The 21,410-nt window shown below is 38.0% G+C and overlaps 1 protein-coding gene across 10 annotated transcripts in view; it reads right to left on the reverse strand.

Annotated features, from left to right (window-relative positions):
- ELAPOR2 (endosome-lysosome associated apoptosis and autophagy regulator family member 2) overlaps window positions 1–21,410 on the reverse strand; it is a 166,615-nt gene that overhangs the window by 71,918 nt on the left and 73,287 nt on the right. For all 10 annotated transcript variants that reach the window (XR_011539455.1, XR_011539454.1, XM_070617322.1 and 7 more), the window contains one exon: window positions 11,510–11,630. Coding sequence is in view for 6 of the 10 variants with exons in the window: in XM_070617317.1 (XP_070473418.1) it covers window positions 11,510–11,630 (121 nt within the window). In the remaining 4 variants the exon portion in view is untranslated. The remainder of the gene's footprint in view (window positions 1–11,509; window positions 11,631–21,410) is intronic.

Raw genomic sequence — 21,410 nt, forward strand, 5'->3', positions numbered from 1 at the left:
TTTTCACTTCCTATCTTGAACTGTTAAACAACATTTACGTGCATTATAAAGCAATAACCATTCCCCACCCTCAGGTTTCTCTTGAAAAACATACAGAAAACACATTCACAAAATATTTTAGCAAGTTACTAACTTTCATAAGTCTTAATGTCCTCACCTGTAAATGGAAAATGGTAATAATATCTATCTCAAAGAATTGTTGTGGGAATATATAAAATATTTCATGTAGAGCTCTTAACAGTGTGCCCGACATAAACCACACAATAAATGTTGGCTAGAATTATTAATAATATAATTCAGGGGTCTGGGACAATAAGAATTCTGCCACTGGATTGATGATTTCACATTGCTTCAGAATAATTACATAGTCAAATGGGTACAGGGCCTTTAATAATACAATGGAGATAAAGAGGCTGAAGTTATTTATATTTTAATCACTTACTACTCCTCAATCTTTTTTTCCATCTTGGAAGCCAGCTCTAGAGCCACATGTCAAAGGAAGAGAAGAGCTACACGTTCTTGCTAAACACAACTTACTCCATGAGATTATGTCAATACAGTTAGCACCAACGACCTCTTCTGGCAGTCACCAATGATGACCAGACTTTCTTTTTGTGATATCTTCTATCTTAGCCACATCCACTTTCTACTTCATCACTGCTTTCTTGGCATTTGGTTTTTAGTTAGATTATAAGGGCTTTTATAATCTTAGGGACTACACTCTTCATTCACATTTATTTAGTGTACAACTTCGGATCCTTTCAACAAAAGCAGGATGATAGACAGTTATTGTAAACAGCTGTTGTAATTGCTATAAATGTGAGTTGACTATTTCATTTGAATAATTAATCATTTCTAAAATAAATACTGTTTTTCTTCAACAACTTCAAAATCTTAGAGTAACTGAATGAAAGATAAGCAACCTCTGAAGTTCTTGAATATGAGAACAGAAAGATCTTTATTTGCCCAAGATCACACACTACTTAACAGTGGGCGCACTCTGGGATTTCACAATATTTTACCTAAGCATCTGGTTTCGGAAGACTGACGTTTAGAAACCTAGCCTCTTGAAGCTAAACTGTAACCAAAAGGTCATGTGCTAAACTCGACATTCTTTTCTCAGCTTTATGCCTCTCTTTTTCTGACATCTACTTCTGCTACTGTGAATCTGCAGGGTTGAAATATGCAGGTGTGAAGAATCAGATATGGCAAAAAGCATTTATATTAGTCTGTCACCAACTAGCAAATGGCTGGGGCACTTTACTTAACCATCTGTGCCTCCATTCATTCACATTCCAATGAGAATACGCTTTCCCATCCTCCCTCAGAGGACTGCTTGTGGTTCTATGAGAGAGTATGGAAACCACTCTGAAAGAAAGAAGAGACAGGAAAATTCAAAGCATTACTACGATCATGAAATCACCCAGTACAATGTAGCAAATAATGGCTACTGAATTGAATCATTCATATGCTGATTATCATCTATGATTTATGCCTAACATTAAAGAACATCTATTTTGAATCTTTTCACCATAAGGCCCTCTTTGTTTTGCTTTTTATTCCTCCAGAGACCTCATGATTTGAAAGATTACAGCTATCAATTACATTTATTCATAATTCATCCATTTTTCTATTTAACTCAGTTATTTATAATTTGTCTTCTAAACAGTAAACAGCAATAATAAGTGGTAATAAAAGGATTTTCAATTTACTTGTTTAATGAGATGATGAATTAGTGAGCCTATGCAATCTCATTACAGGTAAGCATCTGGGAATCACAATATATTACATTAATTCACTCCACGATTATTTCTTGAGCACCTGTATTTGGCAGGCAAACACTAGCACCAAGGGTATTTGGGTGAACAAGATGGAAACAGCCATTACTCTCATGGAACTTCTAGTCTAGTCTAGTCTATACTTATCTTCCTCAAAATAGATCAAATCGACATTTTACTAAGGTAAATTCACTATAAAATTCTATCTTATCTGTTAACCTAAGTTAATAGTTAACTAGAAAATAATTACATATATTTATGGGAAAATGACTAATTCAATCAATTTCAGAATTAAGATGAGCCAATAGTCTATTTTCCTTCAATTGTTTAGTTTCATTTAAATAAGATAAAATAAGGTTAAAGCTGTAAACAATGTTATTATTGACTACAAAAGAAGGATAATCTTGCAACTATTATTATCATTCACTGCCATTAAGGGCAGTACAAACAGGGAAAATAATGCATATTTTGTGGACCTCAAAAATAATAAATTTTACCTTCATCAATCATTTATCCAGTCAATTATCATGATCAGATAATTAAAGTCTCAAACACCTGTGAGGTTTATTATTATAATTCTTCTCACAGAAAATAAAAGAAAGTAGGCAATGGCATCTAAGAGAAACTCAACATCATATGGAACCCAGCAAATCTCAGCTCTTCTTCCTCCCTCTGTACTAGTGATGAAAAGAACATTCACACACTATCTTTTCAAGTTCTTACTTGTGAAATACTTAGCAAAGAAAAAAATAATTTTTACCTCTCATTTTACAAAAATGAAAGTGAGACAGGGAGAATCCAAAACAGTGCATTCAAACAGGTCACTCCTGCTGGTATTCTTATTCAGATTAAGGCTTGTTTTTTCCTTGGCTAAAGGGAATCTTTGTTCCCTTTAACTGGGAAGATTTTATTTATCATAAAAGGTGTTTTTCTTGTCAAAATACACAAGGCAACAATGCAGGCTGGTTGTGAGTACATCAACTGTCTGCCATGCTCAACGTAAGGCTGGAGGAGCATAATGGAAGGTAACACTGTCCAGATTCTAATAGTGGCAGACACTGTAATGTTCCTGTGAGGAGCAAATATTCACGAGCATTGAAAAGATGTATTAGTGGTCCACTATACTTCACAAGTTATGTGACCTGGGGCATGACTTGATCATAGACTGAATAAATCATGATATGTAATAAAACTATCAGAATGACCAAAAGGACTGTTGAGATTATCTGGTATAAATCCTCCCAGTACCAATCCCAAATTTCCTCATCTGTGTGACTTTGGGCAACTTGGTTCAACTTCTCTACAGTCAATAGACGCAGACTCTCTATCCAATAGATTCCCATGAGTCCTACGACTCTCTACCCAGTAAACAGACTCCCTGTGGTACCATGCAGCCAGAAGATTTTATTATGGTTAAACTGAGAAAAATCCACTATCCCTATTTCAGGTGAAAAAGAATAGCCTGGAAGTCAAAAGAATAAGTTCTAGTTCCAGTGGAGCTGCTTGGCCACGTGAAGTAACACACGAGATGCTATGTAAACTCCGAAGAGGTACAATAAAATTATTAGAACCAAGTTCTTAAAGCTCAATCCTATCGATAACAATCTAACATTTCTTTAAGACTTGGGGATGAAGTTGTAGGCCATAGGGGTATAATTTTTAAGTTCATATTTAAATAAATAAATTCTTAGAGAAGGAATAAAAAATAATTTTCACCTTTCATTTTACAAAATGAAAGTGAGACAAGAGACATACAAAAGAATACACTAATACAAACCAGTTCTGGCTAATGTTCTCTAATTCACTGTTCTCTGAAAAGAATATTTAGTGAAAGTCTTGCCTCTACATCTCTGAAAACCAATTCTCACTTCTAACATCCAGTCCAATGACTGAGCCCTCCCACAGGCTTTCAGGTAGGACGTTCCCATAGGCTGTCAGGTATGACCATCACTGTGCTTCCTAGGACTGATCAACCAGATACACCCTCCCCCCAAAAAATCACCAACTCCTGGCAGAAAAGCTGATCCATGTAACACCACAGATAACAATCCCCATTAAATTAGCAGAGCCTAGATAAAAAGTTTCCAATTTTTAGTTTCCCAACTAGTCAGAAAAAGAGAACTAAGGTAGTTTTCATCTTAAAAAGAAAATACAAATGTACTTTATTGTAACTTCTTGACTTCAGTATTCAATGTGGCAGGAGACCAATTCCAGTCCATTGGGCAAAGGATGACACAGGTTTACAGAAAAAATACAATGGTGAAGGTGAGGGGAAGGAAAACAGAGTATTTGATGAGGTCACTAAAGGGGGCAGAACACTGCATCTGTGAAATCAGTTTTCTCAACTTCCAATTATGTCCTAACACTTTGATTCTTGTCATCCTGAACTTTTCCTCCTCCTTAGAAAGCGTCAGTCACCCCCTCCTTCCTGATAGCCTCTCCCCTTGATTCTGCAGTTCTGAGGGCGGAGTTCTCTTATCTTCTTAGAAAACACTTTTTTCAGAGAAGCTCTCTCATAGCTCCCATCAAACACTACAATTGATGTAAAGTCTGATTTTGAGCCGTTCTTTCAACCATCTTTTTCGCTCCTGCCTTTCACCTACCCCTGTGTGTTGCTGAGCTGACTGAACTTCAGCACTCCTCCCACCTGGACCTTGATGCATTGACATTCCAAACTAAGCCTACTGAGCACAAAATGTTTCTGTCCTTTTACATAGAGAATAAACTTTTACAAATCTGATTATTTCTCTGTATTACACCTACAGAAATGAAAGTCTGAACTCATTGTCTCATTTGATGACACCAAAGTTATTCAATCAACAAATATCCCAGTGTTTGGAGTTTTCTTAGGAGCCATGAAAGAATTACAGCTCCTCCCCTCTTGGGAAAAATGAAATAGGACTCTATTTTAAATTAAGAACTTCTATAGTTGAAAAAATACTAATATTTTTCTACTATATGTTAAATAATGAAAGCATACTGTATGTATCAAGGACCAGCAGTTTTCCAGGCACAGAAAAAAAACACTAAATAACTAACTTCTCATTGTATATGACGATATAACTAAAAATGTGCCCTAAATTCTGAATGCTATTCTCTTACCTTCCAGAAAAAATATACACAATTAGGAATACAATGTACAAATAGATCATTAATCAATTAATGACTCACAAAGCAGTATATCTGAGCCTCTATATACCATCTTTAAAGAAATTCAATTACCTACAAGGGGTATTAATTTGCATCACATTTCTGTCAAGAGGTAAATGTTAGGGGAGCACAGATGCCTCAAGAAGGAGACTAACATTTGCTCAGCATACACTGTAGTGTATTCCAAAGAGGCAGGACACCATAGGTATTAAGAACACAGACCCAGGAGCTAGACTGCCTGGTTTCAAATTCCAGTTCTGCCTTTGATCTATCAGTATGAGGTAATACAAGGACCTACCTCACAAGGTTATTGGGATGACGAGATGAATTTGAGTGAATACACATAAAGCATTTACAGCTGTGCCTGGCATATAGCAAATAAAGACTGGCTATTATAATTTTCCCTTATTTTTATCACTATTAAATTATATTTTTATATAATTGTGATTTCAGGCATTGTAGACTATATTTATCACCTCATTTAAGCCCCTCAAACACCTGTGAATGGTTGTCTCCAGGTCTAAGTCCTTGGTATGACACATGGGAGCCTATGAGATTTGCCAGAATCTCTGTCTCCTTTCACATCCTCCCTGAGAGCCAGCCATGCAGATCTCACAGAGCACCAAAGAAAACCCAGTGCTGCCCCCAATCTGCACTCCTGCCAATGTTTCACATGCCACTTTGCATCGAGTTAAAGAACATCTTCCTACAGGGTTCGCCTCAGGGATCCTCAAAGAATTAACATGGATGGTCCATTAAGAATGGCATTTAATCCCCAACTCAACCCTAAATCAGGACTTAGTTTTTCACAAGAACCTGCCAGGGCTCAGATCATCTGCCAAGGTTATTCAGCTGGTAACTGATGAGTCTCAACTTGAAACTTACACCTGCTTCACTGTGAGCTCTCTTGACTCCCCTCTCAACAGAAGTCACCCCCTTCCTCCTTGCTAAGATCACCTTAGGTATTTATATCTATTATGTACTTTGCCCCTGTATTATAAATAATTTATTTACCCATCTGCTTCCTTATTAGATATGAAAGATCCTGAAAAACAGGAATCTTTCTTTCATTTATTTTTGGATCCCTACTGTCAAGAATATAGGCAATACTCAATAAATCTTTTCTCAGTGAATGAATTAAAGCTCAATAAATAGCTGTGGACTAAATATTTTGCCCAAGACATTCAAGTTAGTTGCAGATCCAGAGTTTAATCCCAGGTGCATACCACACCAACCATGGGAGGTCTTCAATGGGACACCAATGCAGTCATGCTGCAACTGAACCTGGCAGAGCAAACAAATTTAATGAAACTATGTAAATCATAGTATAAGTAACTCCAATCAAAATTTGCTAAATTAGCCAGACATTTGTGATTAAATCTGTGTTTCCAAAAACAGTATCTGCAGAAGTTAGCCTAAGGGGTCCAACTAAACAGTGGATAAGAGTCTTATCATCAAATATACTTGGGAGACTCTGGGTAAAACAGGATGCACTTAATGCACAGTAAATGTTCTAGAAATTACTACTACATTTCTCAAAGACTTTAATATGAAGATGTGCACTACATCCCTCCATGTAGTGCTCTCACCGTTTTCCAAACCTACAGGTATTTCACCACAGAAAAGCCCGACACACTTTTTTGTTTACAAGAAGTATTTCTCAAGATTAGCATTCCATGGGACAGACTTAGGGTGTGACATGCAATTGCCATGCAGTGCCAACAGCCTCAATTTGCCCAAGTGCAGTTGCTGCTGTACCAATACCAACTCTTAACACAACTGAGATTAGGTATTGAATCCTAGGGAAAAACCTACACTTGAAAGAGCTATGATGCCAAGAAATGGGTTTTTAAATATTCCACTCAGAAAGCTAAAACCAACTCTCTTTCCATGAAAATCCTTCTTCTTTTACTTCTAAACTGGAATCAAAAGCAGTTGACTTAAACTGCCATGATTTACTCTCATATACAAATATATAACAATATACATCTAGGGGCCGGCTCCATGGCCGAGTGGTTAAGTTCACGCGCTCTGCTGTGGTGGCCCAGGGTTCGGACCCTGGGCGTAGACATGGCACTGCTCGTCAGGCCACGTTGAGGTGGCATCCCATGAGCCACAACTAGAAGGACCTGCAACTAAGATATACAACTATGTACGGGGGGGGGGGGGGGGGGTAGGGAGGGGAGATGGGGAGATAAAGCAGAGAAAAAAAAAAGAAGATTGGCAACAGTTGTTAACCCAGGTGCCAATCTTTAAGGAAAAGAAAAACAATATACATCTAAGAGAAACAAAAGAAAGAAAAAAATTTTGTATTCAGGGCTTTTTTTTTCCTGACGAAGATTCGCCCTGAGCTAACATCTGTGCCAGTCTTCCTCTATTTTGCATGTGGGTCACCATGACAGCATGGCCGCCAACTAGTGGTGTAGGCCCATGCCCAGGAAATGAACCTGGACCACCGAAGCTGAGTGCGCCAAACTTAACCACTAGGTCATGGGGTGGGCCCCAAACACAGCACTTTTTGATAGAAGAAAATCAAATATTAGAAGTTTATATAAATACCGAAATACAAGGTTAAACAATGTCCACAAGACTATGACTGATGTTAACACACCAAATGGAATTACAGATATCTTCAATAGTTATCCCCAACTAGAAAATGATATGTTAAGGCTGTTCTTGAAGTCACGGACTGAGTAATATTTGAAGGAGTAAGCAATAGAAGATACTTCCAAAAGGAAGAGATAGCTTGCTGAGTTTGTTTCCTCTTCAGTGTTCTAGACTTGTCTGAAAATATATAAGGATATAAGCAAAGGAATTCCCTCCCTACTCTCAGTAACCAGGCTTTTATTTCTAAGGTTTGGTTTGAAACAAAAAGTCCCTTTCTCCAGTGAGTGATAGAGAAAGACAAGGTACCCTACCCAGGAAGCCTTTCCAAAATGACTATTGTTTTTGATGATCTATAAACATCAAGGGGACCCTGGGGGGCAAGGCAAGATTTTAGAAATTCTTGTGCAAAAGGGAAGTGTCAGAGCTGAGACGGGCAATACATCACCTTATTCTGAGAGAAGATAAGGAACATTGTGGTTCAAGAATAGCACACTACTTGCAAGCTATGTCTGAGTGATGCCAAGACCTCGGATGATGAGTGATACCCACAGACACAAGACTCTTGGTACCAGCACTTGGGAGAAGCAGCAAATTCTGGAGCTGGCAGAGAGAAGGAGGTATATGAGGTCATCTCAGTGACTTTCCTAGAGCAGTACTGCCTAAGAGACTGAGGAGCTTAGGGACAGGAGGACAACGGGGACCAGTGTCAGTTAATAACCAGAGGCCTCCCAAACCCATTTCCTGAGCCATGTAAGCTTCAAGCTCACATACACTCCAGAGTTCTAGCACAACAAAAACTGATACCTGACTTCTCAGTAACTTCACTTAGAAGAGCCTTGCAGACATATTTTATATGATTTTTTAAATAAAGATATATGATATAGCTTGCCCATCAATTTTCTGAAAAAATTTCAACTGCTACCTGAAAATTCCTACAATCCCTTTCCTAAGAAAAGACCTCTGTAGCTTCTATTTGAGAAAGAGGAAAAGATCTACCCAATTACATTTTGAAGAATCTATAGCAATTTCAACTAAGGCCAGATTCTGGGTTTGACTTCATTTAGAAACATTAGGTTAGAGGGAAATTATGACCCACACAACCATTGCCCTAAATATTCTTCACTTACTTAAAGTTGCCACATTCCACTTTTTTATTTTCTTTTTCTATGTGGTCCAACTGTTGGCATAACTGCTGAGTCTAGCATCTGTGGGCATCAGCCACCATCCAAGATCTTGGCATCACTCAGGCACAGCTTGCAAGCAGCATGCCATTCCTGAACCACAACACTTTGATCCTTGAAGCACAAGCATTTCTAAAATCTTCCCTTGAAGATGTCTACCAACAGAGCCCTGTAAGCTCCTCCAGACTGCCATCTGCAAGTAGCAGTCTAACTCAGGAGATAAAAGACAGGCTCTGCAATCAGACATGTCTGTATTTGAATCCCAGATCTGCCACATCCCAGCTATATGACCTGCGATAATCACAGTACTTCACCACTTTAACTCTGAGTTTTCTCATCGACAAAATGGAAACACTGATAGTAGCTATCTGAGAGGGTTGTTGCAAGGATACAATGGGAGAATTACATAAAGCTCTAAGCACAATGTTTAGCAAATAATCAGTACATGAGAAATGATAGTTATTATTAGCAACAGAAAATCTAAGCCACTGAAGAAATACTCAGTTATTACCATAACTGCCTTCTGTAGTACTTTAATGACTAGTAATGTGGTAAGCACCATGTTTAATGTCATGAATTAACTGAGCTCCTAAGTTACTTAGATATATTAAGTTTCTTGTAAGTCTTAAAATAACTTGGCTTTAACATACAAAGAAAAAGTAGCATATTGGAGGCCAAACTAACAGTTTCCAGAGCAGACATAAGTATGTAATGCAGAAATACTTACAAATTCAGATTTCAGAAAAAACACCGAGATAAAAAATGCTCAGCCCTCACATAAGTATTGCGACTTTTAAAGTACTATTTTTAAAATAAGTAATACCATTTTTAAAGTAACAACTAACAGTGATTTGACTACCAGTCAGATTTTTTAGAAAAGTTCCAGCTGGAGTATCCGATTCATAACATTATCTGTGGAAGATTATAATAAATAATGAGCAAAAATTGTCCCAGGCGATATTCAAATAGAAATAAATCCTATTCAGGCATCAATTCTGTAACAGATTTTTGAACCTTTGGCCAATAAATTTAATCAGGGTGTGCTGGTAAATGCTTAACAACCAGCTCCCAGGGGAAGGGAGGCACCTGATTTGTAGTGTTTGCCCATGTCCACAGTGTAAAATACTCCAGTATTTCTGCCATGGCCTTTTTCAAACTAACAATCAGCTCTCAAAAGCCAGTGCTACCCAGCAGCAGCACGTCACCTAGATCAGGAGCAGTACTGGCAATGGTTAGGTAGTCCACCTCAACAGGGCTCTTTACAAGGGAACCAAGGAATTAGCCCACAGTAAAAAGTACATATAAATCATACGCAGATTTTCTAAGAAGGTGACTAAAGCAATATACAATGGGCTAATAAAATAGGCATTATTCACGCTGTTTCTCTTTTAACCACAATCCTCCCTCACCAAGAGCTGATCCTCTCTGCACAGGTGATGGCATACTCCCCGGCCTTGTATCATCTTCTCCTATACTGACCCCACTACCCTCTTAAGACTCTTGCTAGACTGAAGTCTCCACCAGGCTACAGAGATTCTCAGGTTCTCTCTGTATTCATTCAACATCATTCACCAAGAAATAATGGTTTTCTTCTTTAATTTTCCCCATAAGATCTTTGCTGTCTTCCCATCTCCCTTTTATGAGTAAACTCACCACCTACAGTAATACTCCTCTAGCCAGTAACAGAGACACATTATCTCATGAACGGGAAGGAATTAACTATCATTTAATAATTTGCTTATCTACTCCTTCATTTGAGAACAGAAAAACTAAGCTTTCAGGAATACCATTTGGAAGACGATAGGAAAACCAAATAACCTCTCTTCGAACTCCAGTATACCCCTAGACTACTTCACTACAGGAACCCATGACTCATCAAATTTAAGTATTTAAAAAAGTAGAGTTTATAAATGAAAATTGATTTAATAACATATTTCTCATTAATTCATAACACTGCCCTTCAAATCTGCTTAATTGGTAAAAGGCAAGCTGTTGAATCTGATATTCATCAATTCTACAATCACTCTGTAGGTTACACTAAAAAGGCAAATTACATTATTTCTATGGCTAAGAAAAATAAATTGATTGCTAGATGAAAGAGTCCTGTGGATGGATATCGGTTAATGCCACTGAACTGCACACTTAAAAATGGTTAAGATGGTAAATTTTTATTTATTTATTTATTTTGAGGAAGATCAGCCCTGAGCTAACATCTGCTGGCAATCCTCCTCTTTTTGCTGAGGAAGACTGACCCTGAGCTAACATCCGTGCCCATCTTCCTCTACTTTATATGTGAGACGCCTGCCACAGCATGGCTTGATGAGCAGTGCCACGTCCGCACCTGGGATCCAAAACAGCGGACCCTGAGTCCCTGAAGCAGAACATGAGAACTTAACCGCTGCACCACCGGGCCGGTCAAAGATGGTAAATTTTACATTATATGTATTTTATAAATTTTTTAAACTTTTTAAAAATTTAAAGAAAAAACGAAATCTGTTAAAGAGAAATTCTACCACTCTGCCCTCTAGAGTTTCAAGTAAGACAGTACACCAGATTCTTTTAATAAATAGATTAAAATAACTTCCTTTAATATTGCCTGTGTCTCTCTCATTAGAGATCTCAGGCACAGGGGCATCGAGTATTGAGAAAGGATGCTTTTGTCCTGCAACACATCAATGCCACGTGTTCATTTTTTCAAAGATCTCTTATATTCATTATAATTAACTTCTTGGATGACTATGAAGGGGTTACGGTTTAATCAGGAAAACAAAGGGTCAAAAATTCAAAACATACTGCATTCTTTGCCTCTCACTGGGTCAGGCAGGCCAGAGCAGTCCACTGCAGCATTCGGAATGGCAACTCTCCACCTGGAGCCACTGCTATCACATTCTGTATATTCAAAGTGGTAATCTTTCTGCAAATAATCACAAAAACAAGCCTTTGTTAGAGCCAATTTTAAAAAGATAACTGTGCTTTCTCACCCCCAAACCTGCCTGCAAGCCTGATTCCAAACTGCACTCTCTGGTTGACTCTCATTCTTCCTCCAGTCCATCCACATCAAGGAGTTTTTGATCAAAAATGCATCATGCCAGGCAATCAGTAGGCACTGAGGATATGATTAGAGGCGGATAGTCAATGCTCTCAAGTTGTGACCATTGATCTCACCCACCAAAAAGGTATGAATAGCACACTTCTCTATTTCTTTTGCAGATTTTTAAAACTTTAAATAATTGATAGATACAAGAGCAAAATAACACTAGGAAACTGAATGCTGTCACTGTCCCAGGATTTTCAAGGAAAGAAATGAGAACCATTCCCAATGACCTAATTCTCACTGTTTAAAATTTAACAGAAGGTATAATAATTAATCATCCAAATACTAGTAGAAGACTACCAGTATTTTTAAGGAGCTCTCGCAGGATCAATACACACCCACCACAGCAGGCTGCCATCAATCACAGACTCTAAAATAGACAGTTGCTGCAATTGCCAAATTAAGACCAACTCACTTGTCTCTGTCTGGCCTTTGGTTGCTTTGAAATTTTCACAATAATGTCCCTTGGTCAGAGCTCATTACACACGTGACATGCTCGAACTGAGAGTAACAACGACAAAATGCCATTGGAGCATTTTAAGAATGGAAGAAATCCTAAATTTACCTCAACTTATTTTCAGTTTAATATCCCGGAAGTTGCTATTCTGCTTCATCTACTCTCTGTGCTTCCCTTACTGTAGAAATGACAGGAGAGAACAGAAATATCATCACATTATCACTGGGAAATAAGACGTGGGAGGGAAGGAGGTAGCTGTGTATGTATGTGAATGCATGTGTGAGTGTGTGTGTGTGTGTGCGCACACGCACGCACATGCAGTGATGGAGTGAATCTCAGTTAAGATACGGGTTCTGGAATCAGAAAGGTCTAGGTTTGAATTCACATCCCTTTCCTCCAAGTACAATATATGTGATATTGGCCAAGCCACTTTACCTCTCGAAACATCCATTTTTGTTTATTGATAAAACTAGAATAATATTTCCTATCTTGTATGGTTGTTGTGGAAATTCAGGTAATGCATGTAAAACGTTAGGCCAGTTAGGCTACACTGAGTTAGGATTTGGTTAATGGTAGAATTATTATCCTTATTAAGGACAATGGGAGTAGAGAGGACGATATAGAGGAAGGAGCTGGTGGTAATACAGTAAGGCATAAACTAACTACCTACCTGAGTCTTTGTTTCACCTACTTCAATTTCTGTATATACTTAGGACAAAATGAGAAGGAACTGTGAGCTAGAAAAGGTGGAATTCTCAGGCTGGAAGCAAAGGTCTTTATGTTGCATTCAGACTATCCTCCAGAAATAAAATTTAATATATCTTTCGGGCAATTATCTCTGAATATTTTTTTCACTCAAATTTTAGACCAAAGTTTGGCAACAGACAATTTGAGATTAAGTTATTTGACAAGAGCCTGTATTTCAAGTATGCTTTACCACCAATTAAGGGCAAAGCTACATACCTAAAAAGTCAATAAAAGCAGCCAAATGAGAAGGCTTTCCAGAGGGAAAGATGGAGGACCAAGGAAGGAAAGAAAGGAAGAAGGAAAACATAATAAAAGGTCATTAAATTTGACTACATATAAATGTTTAGCACTGGTACATCAAAAGTCATTGTAAACAAAAGTAAAAGGCAAACAACAAACTGGTCAAGAATACACACACAACAAAGGTTAATTAACTTAAGAATATTGGGTTTCGAAAAATCAATAAGGAAAAGGACAAATAATTACAGTAGTCGTCACTTATCCACAGGGATACATTCCGAGCCCTCCAGTGGACGCCTGAGACCATGGATAGTACTGAACCCTACACATACTATGTTTTTTTCTTATACGTACGTATCTACGATAAAGCTCAATTTTTAATTAGGCACAGTAAGAGATTAACAACAATAACTAATAATAAAATAGAACAATTATAATAAAATGCTGTAATAAAAGTTATGTGAATTTGGTCTCTCTTGCAGTATCTTATTTGTAGTGTATTCACCCTTCTTCTTGTGATGATGTGAGATGATACAACGCCTACATGATGAGAGGTGAATGACACAGCTGGATGGTGTGAGATTTCATCATGCTACTCAGAACTGTGTACAATTTAAAACTTACGAATTGTTTATTTCTAGAATTTTCCATCTAATATTTTCAGACTGTGGTTGATCCTGGGTAGGGAAACCACAGAAAGCAAAGTCATGAATAAGGGGGACACTACTGCATTCAAAGTACGGTCAAAGAACACAAGCAATTCATTAAAGAATTACACAAATGGCCAAGGAATACATGAAAAAAGTTAAACCTCACCAAAGAAATAGAAATAATAATTTTCATCAAGTTAGCATGACATTTAGAATGCTTTTTAAAAACTCTTTAAGGTAATGGTGCAATAAAATGAGTACTCATGTGCTTTCAATGAGAGAGTAAAGTGGTACAGGCTTTCTAAAGAGATCTATGTCAATGTGTATCAAGAGCTTTAAAGTGTTCAAAATTTTGATCCCCAAAATTCCACTTCTGGAATCTAATTTAATCTCAGGTATGGGGAAAAATGTTTAATGCGTTCAGTGACTTACGTGCAAAATTGCTCATTATAATTTTGGTATTGTTGAGGAAGCATAATTAATAGCTGAGCATTGTAGAAACTTACATTTACATTATCTGGTATTTTTCACATATATTTATATCATTAAATCCTCATAACAATTATGTGGATTACGAAGGATAGTTAATATCATTCCCATTGTTCAACTGAAGCTCAGTTTGGGAAAGTGATTCACCGAGATACCCAGCCAGTTGGTAAGCAGCACAGCTAAGAGCAGAAGTTAAGCTTTCTCCTTATTTACCAGCATTTTCCATTTACATCATACCATAATGCTTAAAATAAAAGTTTCTGTTTTAAAATAGAAGGAATGGCAAAAGTTTCAAATATAAAAGCCTGATGGTTACAGAAGTCTAATAGTAATCATCAGGAGGTACAATATTTAGACAGAATACAAAAGTACACACATAAGCAGAAGCCATTTGATTTCCCTCTACTTCTGGATTAGTTTTCTCCAGCTGCCACAACAAATCATCACACACTGAGCCACTTAAAAACAACAGAAATTTATCCTCTCACGGTTCTGGAAGCAAAAAGTCCAAAATCAGTATCACTGGGCCAAAGTCCAGGTGTCAGCCAGGCTATGCTCTCTCAAGAGGCTCTAGGGAAGAACCCACTCCCTGCCTCCTCCAGCTTCTAGTGGCTGCTGGCATTCTTTGGCTTGTGGTTGCATCACTGTGTCCTCTGCCTCTGGTCATACTGCCTTCTCCTCTTCTGTCTTATCTCCCTCTGCCTCATTCTTATAAGGATTCTTGTGATTACATTTAGGGCCCACTTAGATAATACAGAATAATTTCCTCATCTCAAGATCCTTAACTTAGTCACATCATCAAGGCCTTTTTTTCCATAAAAAATAACTTTCATAGGTTCCCTAAATAAGGACATGGATATGTTTTTTGGTGGAAGGGCATTATTCAGCCTACCACAGTCCACCTTTTGGCCCAAAGATTCACATCCTTCCTACATACAAAATATATTCACCATATCCCAACTTCCCCTAAAGTCTCAGCCCATTACAGATCAACTCCAAGTCCAAAACCTCATCTACATCTCATCAGATCAGAAGTCCCAAATTTAATCATCTAAATCACGTACTGGGGAGAGACCGGTTATGATCCATACTGGGGCAAAATTCCTCTCCATCTGTGGACTTGTGTTATCTGCTTCCAAAAAACAACAGTGGTTAGGCACAGGATGACAGTTACAGACATGTGCATTCAAAAAGGGATAAAAGGAAGGCAGAGAGGGAGGGAGGAAGAAGTCAATGGTCCCAGGCAATTTCAATATCCAGCAGAGCAAACTCCATTAGGTTTCAAGAACTGGGAATAATCCTCTGTAGCTCACAGCTCCAACCTCTGGGCCCCAGTCTCCACCCTCACTCATTCTTCCATTTTTTTGAAAAGTAGAACATGTTTGCAGATGAGTAGTTTTATCAGCCTGTTTCCTGTCTATAAAATTGTGAGACTCCAACAGCCTTTCTCCATTTCATCCTCTCTCTGCCCCTGTCATTCCAAGCTGGTAGCATTTCTGCTGATATAACATTATCAAAAACCTTGGGTGTCTCTTGTATATGTCACAGGATTCACGCCTTTAGACAGAAGGTCCTCCACAGAGCTTTCCTGGTTAATCCCATCTTCTATTCCTGGCTTCTGCTAAGATGGTTGAGGAGATCCATTAAGTTACACATCTAATTTCCTCAGCAGTAGCCAAAGGTTTTCCAGCCACACTCTTGGCCTTCTTCCCACAACATACTTTCCTAACAGTGAATCTTCCAATTTTAGCATCTTTTGCAGTCTGGCTAGGCTAAGAATTACCTAAATCATCAAGTCTGGACTCCTTTTTATTTAACAGTTCTTCCTTCAATTTATCTCTTTCCTCTCACATTTTGCTATAAGCAGCAAGAAGAAACCAGGCCACCCCCTGAAGACTTTGCATGGAAGTCTCCTCAGTAAATATTCAAGATCATCACTTACAAGTTTTGCTTTCCACACAGCAATAGGACAAAATTCTGCTAAGCTTTCTGCCACCAAATAACAAAAATTGCCTTTCCTCTAACTTCCAATAACATGTTCCTCTTTTCCATCTGAGACATCACCAATAGCACCTTTAATATTTCTACCAACATTCTGCTTATAACACTGTACATATTCTCTAAGACAATATCGGCTTTTTCTGCTGTGCTCTTCACTTCTTCCTGAGCCCTAACTGATAGAGCTTTGACCTCCATAATTCTACCAACAATCTGCTCAAGGCAATGTAGGCCTCCTCTATCACGTGTCTTAAAATTCTTCCAGTTACTATTACCCAATTCTAAAACTTCTTCCACATTTTTAAGTATGTGTCACAGCAGCTCCCCATTTCCAGGGAGCAAAGTCTATACTAATTTTCCTATTGTTGCTGTAACAAATTACCACAAATTTAGCAGCTTAAAACAACAGAAATTTAATCTTTCACAGTTCTGGAGGCCAGAAGTCCAAAGTCAGTATCACTGGTCTTATCACAGTATTGGCCAGGCCACGCTCCCTCTGGTGCCTTTAATGGAGAATTCATTCTTTGCCTCTTCCAGCTTCTGGTGGCTGCCAGCATTCATTGGCTTATAGCCACATCAGTCCAATCTCTGCTTCTTTGGACAAGTTGCCTTCTTTCTCCTCCCTCATGATTGCATTTAGGGCCCATACAGATAATCTCCCCATCTCCAGATTCTTCTTTACATCTTCAAAGTCTTTTTTTTTTTTTTTAAAGATTTTATTTTTTTCCTTTTTCTCCCCAAAGCCCCCCAGTACATAGTTGTATATTCTTCATTGTGGGTCCTTCTAGTTGTGGCATGTGGGACGCTGCCTCAGCGTGGTTTGATGAGCAGTGCCAGGTCCGCACCCAGGATTCGAACCAACGAAACACTGGGCCACCTGCAGCGGAGCGCGCGAACTTAACCACTCGGCCACGGGGCCAGCCCCCAAAGTCTTTTTTATCATATGAGGTAACATTCACAGCTTCCAGGGATTAGGATGTGGGAATTCGGGGGCTGTAGGGAGCATACTATTCAGCCTACCACAATCTCCTATTACAGAATATCCTTGAGCAGCCATGCAGTTGCATAATGGCTTTTTAGCTCCTCTTGTTCCCAGTTACTTGTATTAGGAAGTCTTTCCTATTTTCATATTCCACTGAGAAGATCTCGGCCCCCATATGTGAAATTCAGGTACTCTGTTATCGTCCTTGCAAAATAATGATGCTGAGAAGGCTGGCATGAATTTCCAATGAAGCAATGCCTCTGAATAAATTGGTAAGCTCAAGAAAACTCTCCTCTACCACTGCCTCTGTATCATTCAGGTTGCTAGGTGTAAAATGAGAACAGCAATAAGAACATGAAAAAGGTATACTGTGTTTTCTGGCTGTAATGGTAAATGTCATATGCCAATTAATTTTCCTAAGATTCTTTATCCTATCTGCCTCCTCCAGAATACCCTTGAACTCTAAAGGGCCACAGCTACTAAGTTGCAATATTCTTAGGGTTCCAGCAGGAAGCTATAATGTGTTTATTTATAATTTAAAAATAAGAAATGCAAACCTACTTCATGCAGAGGACAGCACTTGGGGTCACAAATTTAGATTGTAGCCCATGCCAGATAGGTTTTATTTTAAATTATTTAATAGGCTATTTCATCTGGGCTGGTAACAAGTGACTAAAAGAAAAAATCTGTTTCTGAAGGCAACCCTTAAATCCACAGCAAAGATTTAAGAAATAGTGTGATACAGTAAAATCACTAAAGATACAATATAAGACCCCAAATCATTCTGAATGATATTCAAAGTACTGAATAAAGAGAATTATAGTACATAAGTTTTCAGATTTATAGGTGACATCTCAAAACTCTAGCCTTAGACCCAAGTAAATATTGAGCACTTAAACTGATCCTTTAGAAATGGGAATTTTCTGGGTATTAAAAAGCAATTAAAAAGAAAGGGTAAAGTTTTTTTCTCATATAAATATAAAGTTAATACATGTCAAGAATTTTATCTAAGCCATTAATGAGCAAGTCAATCAGTAAGATGTTACCACCAGTTCAAAGGAGAATTCAAAGAACACACATAAACAGGGCAATTAAGAAAGTGAAATGAATTAACTAAGAGATGCAGAACTAGTAAATATTCAGAGGGTAACAATAACATTCCAAGGGATAAAATGTATTTTCATTTCTATGGACAAGAATCATCTGTATTACTATTGGTTTCCTACAACTGACAGTTTTATAAAATAGTTCAAAGACAAAGAACAATGCAGGCCCCTACAGAAACTAATCATTCAGAAAGGTGCACTACCCAGGACATCCAGTAATCTTTTCTGCCTATTTCAACGTGCTTCACAATTTTTCCTAACAAGAGGGAAAATTTCTGACAATTTCTCCCACATTACAAGGCTCCCGACAGTTTATCACCAAACATACTGATATGAGTCAGAGCACACTCTAAATGACAGAAGGTCAGCTCACAAGCCACACTCTCCAAACCATAAACTGTAGGGAGTGCTTAGCCCTACCCCACTCGAAGGAGGCAGTTTATTTAGACATGTCTGCAAATCACAGAACGCTGGGGCATGGAGACATTGCCTCAAATAACAAAAGAATGGAATTCCCTGAAAGCCTTACATTGTAAATATGCAGGAACGAGGAAACAACCCAAAATGAAATAGTCAGAGCATGGAATTACTCCTGATCACCAAACACTTAAGGGAATATTATCCCTGAATAGAAATCATCATGCGCTACATACACATACACACACTCACAAGTCATGGTACAGGCACGAATTCTCAAACAGCAAAACCTCAAAATGTGTTATCTTACACCTAAAACACAAAATGTCAGGATACACCCAATAAATATTGGATGACCACAGTGTCCCCCGACAAAGACCCCCTCCTTGACCAATCTTTAGTCAAGCTCCTCTGAATGCTCTCCCCAGTGAAGCCTCAGCCTTTGGGCTTCCGTGTTCACCTTTGCATCGCTCAGTTTTATCAAGAATCCTGTCAAGTCAGTTTAGCCAGAATCTCCCCTTACCCCTGAGGTTTCCTCTTAGGAATTTTCCACCACTGACTCCCACCCTATTCCTTGCCTATAAATCCCCACTTGTCCATGCTGTATTCAGAATGGAGGCCAGCTCTGTAATGAGGAAGCTTTTCCTCTATTGCAGTAGTTCCTGAATAAAATCTGTTTTTACATTTTAATTACTGTCCAGCTCTGGTTTTTCACACCACCAAATACAAAAGTCATTTACCCTATGAAAGTCTCATGGTGCTCACAGAAAACTTAGGGGTATCATCTCCCAATTATGAAGACAATTGTTACAGTTTAACTACACATAGGCTAGACCATGTTTCAAATAAATCTCACATATAAAAATATGCATATATATGTATATAGAGACACTATTATTGACAATACACATATTTTATAAATTGACTAACATTTATCATATAAGGATTTATGCATATATCAATATACATCATCTTTATATATTAATATATATCATTCTTACTAGCTGGCTCTTAATTACTAAATAAGTAGTATGGCCTAAGTGCCATGGGGAGATTTAAAATAAATGTAATACATAGTCCCTGTACTCAATAAGCTTATGATTTTGTTGGCATGGACAGGACACACACACAAACACACACACACGCCATATAATTTTATAAGAAAGCACAAAGGCTCCAAAGTGGAACAGTGTCATCACAAGTCAGCATGCAAGTAAAAACTCTACCTGGTAAAAATTACCAATAAAAATCCCTTCACTCTCCAATAAAGTAGAATCTTGTACCACTTCTCAATAAATTCATCACAGCAAATTTTTCCTTAAGCCCTCTATCAGATACCTATTTCTTAGCACCCAAACAGCTTACATTTTAGCGGCTATGTTTTCTAGAAAAAATAAGGTAGAATATGCATGATGTGACCTCATTATATTATGATTTCAAAGTAGGAAGAAATTTCCATGAGCTGGAACTGCCTGAAAAGGCTTTGAGGAGAAAGCCCTGAAAGGTAGGCAGTAACTATTCTAGTGCTTACCACTTCTTTAACAAATAGCTAGTTTGACATGGTGTGATAAACGTGAGATCAACCCTAAAGATTATATGCCTGAATATATGCAGTGAAATACACTAGCCTAAGGATGGATAGATGAGTGAGTGAGTGAGCAAATTAAAGAAAGAACAAATGAACAAAGCTGCCCAGTCTTCAGTATCCTAAGATTTGCTCGTCAGTGGCCCACCAATGAGAAAATCAGCTCCGTGATGCTCCCCGCTTATCTTCTGTAGTCAATTAAGAGTTGACCAGAGTTAATTATAAAGCCCCAGAAGATGACCACAAATTCTAGTACAGAATCAAAAGCAGTAGAGGCAGTAGGTGGCCTCTGGCTTCAAAGAAGACAAAGTGCTGGTACCTAAGAGAATGCATACTGAGGGAAGGAACAAAAAGAAGCAAATGTAATTCATTTTCTTCCCATAAGGTTCCTTTTCTTTGAATATTTTTATATGAAATGTTGAGAAGAGCATAGTAACCTTGTTTTTGATGAGACTGCAATTCCTCTGGGAGAAAGGGCCCCAAATTTAAGTGCTCAGCAAAGTGCTTGGCACAGTTATTTGAGAGAGCAAGACAGCAAGAGAGAAAAAAGGAGAGAGCATGAGACTGTAGTGCATGGCACAAATATTACAACTCCAATTCCAAGGAGCAAGCGTACTCATCCTACTATGTGGATAGGTCAAACGCATGAGAACACTTAATGCAGACACACACGCAACTTACAATAAAAGCTGCCTTAGCCTACATTATCAAGTACATGAGCACAGTAGTACTGTGAGAAAATATTTATATTCAGATTTTTCTTTTATAAAAGGAACATGAAGTTATGAAGTTACCATGGGAACCTAAGGCTAAGTAAAGTAATATGTATCTGATCTATTTATGACATCCTTTTCTCTGCATTTGTAGACACTATTGCTTTTTAGAAATTATTTTGAAAAAGTTCATGCTTTAAACCTAGTGCAATGACT

The sequence above is a fragment of the Equus przewalskii genome, chromosome 4 (genome assembly GCF_037783145.1).
Source record: "Equus przewalskii isolate Varuska chromosome 4, EquPr2, whole genome shotgun sequence".
Classification (NCBI taxonomy): domain Eukaryota; kingdom Metazoa; phylum Chordata; class Mammalia; order Perissodactyla; family Equidae; genus Equus; species Equus przewalskii.